The sequence below is a fragment of the Hoplias malabaricus genome, chromosome 8 (assembly GCF_029633855.1).
Source record: "Hoplias malabaricus isolate fHopMal1 chromosome 8, fHopMal1.hap1, whole genome shotgun sequence".
NCBI lineage: Eukaryota > Metazoa > Chordata > Actinopteri > Characiformes > Erythrinidae > Hoplias > Hoplias malabaricus.
The window spans coordinates 4216528-4222527 of NC_089807.1; the positions used below are offsets into that span (position 1 = coordinate 4216528).

Consider the following 6000-nt stretch of genomic DNA (forward strand, 5'->3'; position numbering starts at 1 on the left):
CACTTTACAGTAAAAGGTACGAGCTTGTAATAAAGTGGGCAGTGTGTGGGAGTATGAGGTGAGAGTTTCTAATAAAGTGGTCAATCTGTTGGTGAAAGTGAGCGTGTGTTAAACCTGTGTTATGTCGGTGTGTTGAGTGTCAGTGTGTCGTCTTTGGTTATTGTTCCACTTCTCCAAATGAGTTTCAAGTGACTCCAGCAGCTGCTCAAATTCCTGAAGTTGCTTAAGATCCTCCTAAACACACACACACACACACACACACACACACACACACACACACACACACACACACACACAGAAATGAGCTTCTATGAATTGTATATTCAAGACATTACATATATTTCCATGTGTGTGTGGATTGATGTTGACTGGAATGGTGTTCTGTGCAGTGATATGATGATGATGACTATAAAGTGTCCTTAGGAATCTAGAAAGGCTCTATGTAAGTTTAACTATGAATAAATAATAGTCATATATTTACTTAAATTTGAAAAAACATTTATGACTATTGTAGGTGGCACGGTGGCGCAGCAGGTAGTGTCCCAGTCACACAGCTCCAGGGGCCTGGAGGTTGTGGGTTCGATTCCCGCTCCGGGGGACTGTCTGTGAGGAGTGTGGTGTGTTCTCCCTGTGTCTGTGTGGGTTTCCTCCGGGTGACTGTCTGTGAGGAGTGTGGTGTGTTCTCCCTGTGTCTGTGTGGGTTTCCTCCGGGTGACTGTCTGTGAGGAGTGTGGTGTGTTCTCCCTGTGTCTGCGTGGGTATCCTCTGGGTGACTGTCTGTGAGGAGTGTGGTGTGTTCTCTCTGTGTCTGCGTGGGTTTCCTCCGGGTGACTGTCTGTGAGGAGTGTGGTGTGTTCTCCCTGTGTCTGCGTTGGTTTCCTCCGGGTGACTGTCTGTGAGGAGTGTGGTGTGTTCTCCCTGTGTCTGCGTGGGTTTCCTCCGGGTGCTCCTGTTTCCTCCCACAGTTCAAAAAAGTGTTCGTAGGTGTGAGTGTGTGAGTAAATATGTGTGTGTTGCCCTGTGAAGGACTGGCGCCCCCTCCAGGGTGTATTCCCGCCTTGCGCCCAATGATTCCAGGCAGTCTCTGGACCCACCGCGACCCTGAACTGGATAAGGGTTACAGATAATGAATGAATGATTATTGTATTGTATGTCTTACTTGCAATTCCCCTAGCTTCCCTTTCAGAGCCTCTTCAAACTGGAGACAACTGCGCATCAACAGCCGACACTCTGACTGGATGAAGCCCGCTGCGTTGTGCTCTGTTTGACCAATCAGTTTTTTGGAGGTTTCATGGACTTGGTCCAAGTCAATCTTGAGACGGTCTGTGTTCTTCAACAACTCCTGAATTTGAGACAAATGAGTCAGTCACTGTGGCCTAATTTGATGAGTTGTATTCATGAACAAACATCCTGTTCAGGGCCCACAGGATACCACTAACGCACATTTTGTTATTTAAGTAATGGCCCATTTTGGTTGATAAAAATTACAGTTGCTTAACAGTCCATGATCGCCACTGACCCATTCTCCTCTTCGTAATTCGCCATACGTCAGCAGGAGACAGGTCTGGATTGCAGCCAGTCCAGTCAAGTACACACAATCTATGGAGTCTATGAAGCCATGCTTGTGTAACATATCGTCGCCATCTAATTAATATCTTCATTTTCTTGTATTTTTAGTTACACAGATCATCCCAACACTGGTTTTGGCCGTGCCCTACACGGACTGAGACTTCTCTAGATTCCTGAAACCTTTCACAATGTTATTGATTGTAGAAAGACCTAATCTCTTTACAATCTTGTGATGAGAATTTATTATTATTAGTTTTAAGTGTTTACTCTATGTGTAGAGTCTGGCATGGAATTGTGAGCCACATCCCATCATTTCCTGCAATGTCCTAACGTTTGTGGGATGCTCCTCTTAAATAATGTATATTCCTGTTTATATTCTCATGTGTCAAATGAGTTGAACCTGAACACAGTGATCCCTCGCTACTTCACAGGTTTTTTCAAGGGGGATTGTTTATTATTTACATGTATTATACTAGGGCTGTAGGTGACACAATATATCATTTACAAGTATTTCTTATGTACAGTACACGTGTTGTTCACGTCCACATCTGAGTGAAATTTACTGACGCTAAATCACAGCTTAGGAATGACTCTATTAAAGAAACTGGTGGGATATCACATGTAGTTCCAGCTGAAAAACATTAGAGAACGACTGTTTAATGCAAATGGCGGGTTGTTAACAGCAACAGGGAGGGGTTTAAAAGTCCAAATACTCTTTAAATACATAAAATATCTTTCCTCTGCTTCGGGGAAATTCATTTTTCGCGGGAGGTCTTGGAACGCATCCCCTGAGAAAAACGAGGGATGACTGTAATCTATAAATTCTCACTCTTCTTCGACCGTGTCCCAGCTTTTTCTGCCTGGTGCAGGTACCAAATTATAAATGCGTTTATATTTACAACATACGGCTAAGTTTGTCAGTGACAACATTCAAAATATCTTCATGAGAACAAACAATTCACTGATTCTTGTTTTTATTGCATTTTAAAAAAATATCCCAATTTTTACAGAAATGGAGTAAATAAAATAAGATTGGAATTATTGTGTGATAAAACTCTAAACAGTCCCCCTTTTTAAAAACAGTTAATGTTTATTGCATTATTTTTCTGCCTTTCCACATTCATTGGATGTGGGTTTGAAAATGTTAGTACTTGTCTAGGCAGGTGTGTATATGTGTGTGTGTGTGTATGTGTGTGTGTGTGTGTGTATATGTGTGTGTGTGTGTGTGCGTGTATGTGTGTGTGTGCGCGTGTGTGCGCGCGTGTGTGTGCGTGTATGTGTGTGTGCGTGTATGTGTGTGTGTGCGCGTGTGTGCGCGCGTGTGTGTGTATGTGTATGTGTGTGTGTGGTTTGTGTGTGTGTGTGTGTGGTTTGTGTGTGTGTGTGTGTATGTGAGTGAGTATGTGTGTGTGTGTGTGTATGTATGTGTGTGTGTGTGTATGTGTGTGTGTGTGTGTGGTTTGTGTGTGTGTGTGTGTGGTTTGTGTGTGTGTGTGTGTGTATGTGTATGTGAGTGTGTGTGTGTGTGTGTGTGTGTGTGTGCGTGTGTATGTGTGTGTGTGTGTGTGTGTGTGTGTGTGTGTGTGTGTGTGTATGTGTGTGTGTGTGTGTGGTTTGTGTGTGTGTGTGTGTTTGTGTGGTTTGTGTGTGTGTGTGTGTATGTGAGTGAGTGAGTGTGTGTGTGTGTGTGTGTGTGTGTGTGTATATGTGTGTACGTGTGTGTAAATTTGTGTAAACTCACATGCAGCTGCTGAACGCAGGTGGACAGGGTCTGAGTGCTGCTCTCTGATTCAGACGCAGTTGTTGACAGAGTAGAGAGGTGGTCTCTGTACTGCTGGAGCTTCTGTGTGCAGTGATCTGCTAGAGCACAGTACTGTTCCCAGACTTTCAGAATAGTGTGTAACTTCAGAGACGTTTCCGTGAGATTCTGCTTCAGTTCTGTCCAGCTGAAAGATTATCAAAAAATGCACACATGACCTCCACCTCCACTTTATTTGAAAAGCCCAGTTTGTTTGTCTGGAGACTTTATATATTGACATAAATATATATTATTGTATAAAACCTGTACAGATCTGTACAATATTAGATTTGAACCCTTTAGTTACAGACTGTTGCCCATGTGTCTCCTTTACTCCCCCAGTTTTCACAGAACCACTACTGACAGGAGAGAAGAGCAGGACTGTGGTAGAAAACATGAAACTAAACCCTGACAAAATACTAAAACATCTGAAAATAAACTACATGATGCTGAGCTAGTCTCTGATAAAGTGGCCAATACTGTCATGTGCAGTGTTCTGCAGATAAAGCGTGAACCAACCGTGCTTCCTCTTTCTTCAGGTGCTCAGAAAGTAGCTGAGAGGAGCCCGTGTGTATCACGCCACTGAGGGTAGACCATATGTGGTTTAGCTCCTCCCAGTGCTTGGCAACATCCTCAGACTCAGCTTGCAATGCCTGGACATTTAAAGTAAAAAAAAAAAAAGAGAGAATATATATATCATCGCGGTGGACACAAAACCTCGTATCTCCATTTTACTTCCGTTCTAATATAATAACGCTTTTTTAGTCACCATTTCAAAAATTAAAGATGTTTGTATTATATTACGTCATCTTTATTTGAGCCTCTGTAATACCAGTCTGAGATAACAGTAGTGTGATGGAATGACTGACAGCACCTGCAGCCTGTCAGTGCTCTTCTTCAAGGCAGAAAGGAATGTGTGGGGGGCATGACAATACTCCAGAGACTGGCAGATCTTCAACGTGCCAAGAGATGTTTGACTCCTCACACTTTCAAACTGAGACCACAGTGTACACGTCCGCTGCAGAGTGTGTCTCACAGTAGTGTTCTGGTGGAAACAAATAAGACTATAGTTCAGTACTAAAGGAGCGGCTGTAGTTTAGACAGACAAACAGGTGAAGGAAATAGAAGTGAAATGACTTTTTTTTTTTATTTGCAACAGTCACTACTACTAAAAATAGAAACTATATACATTTATTCTTTCATTCATTATCTGTAACCTTTGTCCAGTTCAGGGTCCGGAACCTACCTGGGCGCAAAGCAGGAACACACCCTGAAGGGGACGCCAGTCATTCACAGGGCAATAAAGACACACACACTCACACCTATGGACACTTTTGAGTCTCCAATCCACCTACCTACCAATGTGTTGGAGGAAACCGGAGCACCCGGAGGAAACCCACGCAGACACAGAGAGAACACACCACACTCCTCACAGACAGCCACCGGGAGGAAACCCACACAGACACAGAGAGAACACACCACACTCCTCACAGACAGTCACCGGGAGGAAACCCACGCAGACACAGGGAGAACACACCACACTCCTCACAGACAGTCACCCGGAGGAAACCCACGCAGACACAGAGAGAACACACCACACTCCTCACAGACAGTCACCCGGAGGAAACCCACGCAGACACAGAGAGAACACACCACACTCCTCACAGACAGTCACCGGGAGGAAACCCACGCAGACACAGGGAGAACACACCACACTCCTCACAGACAGTCACCGGGAGGAAACCCACGCAGACACAGGGAGAACACACCACACTCCTCACAGACAGTCACCCGGAGGAAACCCACGCAGACACAGAGAGAACACACCACACTCCTCACAGACAGTCACCCGGAGGAAACCCACGCAGACACAGGGAGAACACACCACACTCCTCACAGACAGTCACCCGGAGGAAACCCACGCAGACACAGAGAGAACACACCACACTCCTCACAGGCAGTCACCTGGAGGAAACCCACGCAGACACAGAGAGAACACACCACACTCCTCACAGACAGTCACCTGGAGGAAACCCACGCAGACACAGAGAGAACACACCACACTCCTCACAGACAGTCACCCGGAGCAGGACTTGAACCCACAACCTCCAGGTCCCTGGAGCTGTGTGACTGCGACACTCCCTGCTGCACCACCGTAATAGAACTTCACAATAAATAAGGATCACTGACTAAAATGCCCAGGCGGACGTTTGAGTAACTACTGTGTTACTGAAATTATTGTTAGAGCTGTGCAGTGATGGATTTAGTAACTGAAGTGGTCTGGGAGAGGTTAAAGCAGACTGAGACCTGTTCAGAGAGGAGGGTTATAGACTGAACAATGCTCTGAATCTGTCTGATGAAGTCTACATCTTTCTGTTCTTCGTCATCATCATCGCCATCATCATCACTCAGCCTCGTCTTCCTCAGCTCACTCAGCTCCGCAGTCCGAGACTTCAGTTTCTCTTCTAAGACCTGGGAAAGACAAGAAAAGAGACAGAGGGTGAGAGAGAATAAAAGACTGAAGAGGCCATACAGTAAGCACACTTGTGTTTAGGGCGTCGAGTACCTTTTTAGAACCAATAAGACAGAAACACACCCTAGACAGTACTCCAGGGCATCACAGGGCATCACAC

The 6000-nt window shown here is 45.1% G+C and overlaps 1 protein-coding gene across 1 annotated transcript in view; it reads right to left on the bottom strand.

Annotated features, from left to right (window-relative positions):
- Positions 1-6000, bottom strand: part of syne2b (spectrin repeat containing, nuclear envelope 2b) — a 167208-nt gene that overhangs the window by 37542 nt on the left and 123666 nt on the right. Inside the window, exons 95-100 of the mRNA XM_066679143.1 lie at positions 5675-5839; positions 4242-4412; positions 3887-4020; positions 3311-3515; positions 1160-1342; positions 115-234 (exon numbers count right to left, since the gene is read on the bottom strand). Of these exons, the coding sequence (XP_066535240.1) occupies positions 115-234; positions 1160-1342; positions 3311-3515; positions 3887-4020; positions 4242-4412; positions 5675-5839 (978 nt within the window). The remainder of the gene's footprint in view (positions 1-114; positions 235-1159; positions 1343-3310; positions 3516-3886; positions 4021-4241; positions 4413-5674; positions 5840-6000) is intronic.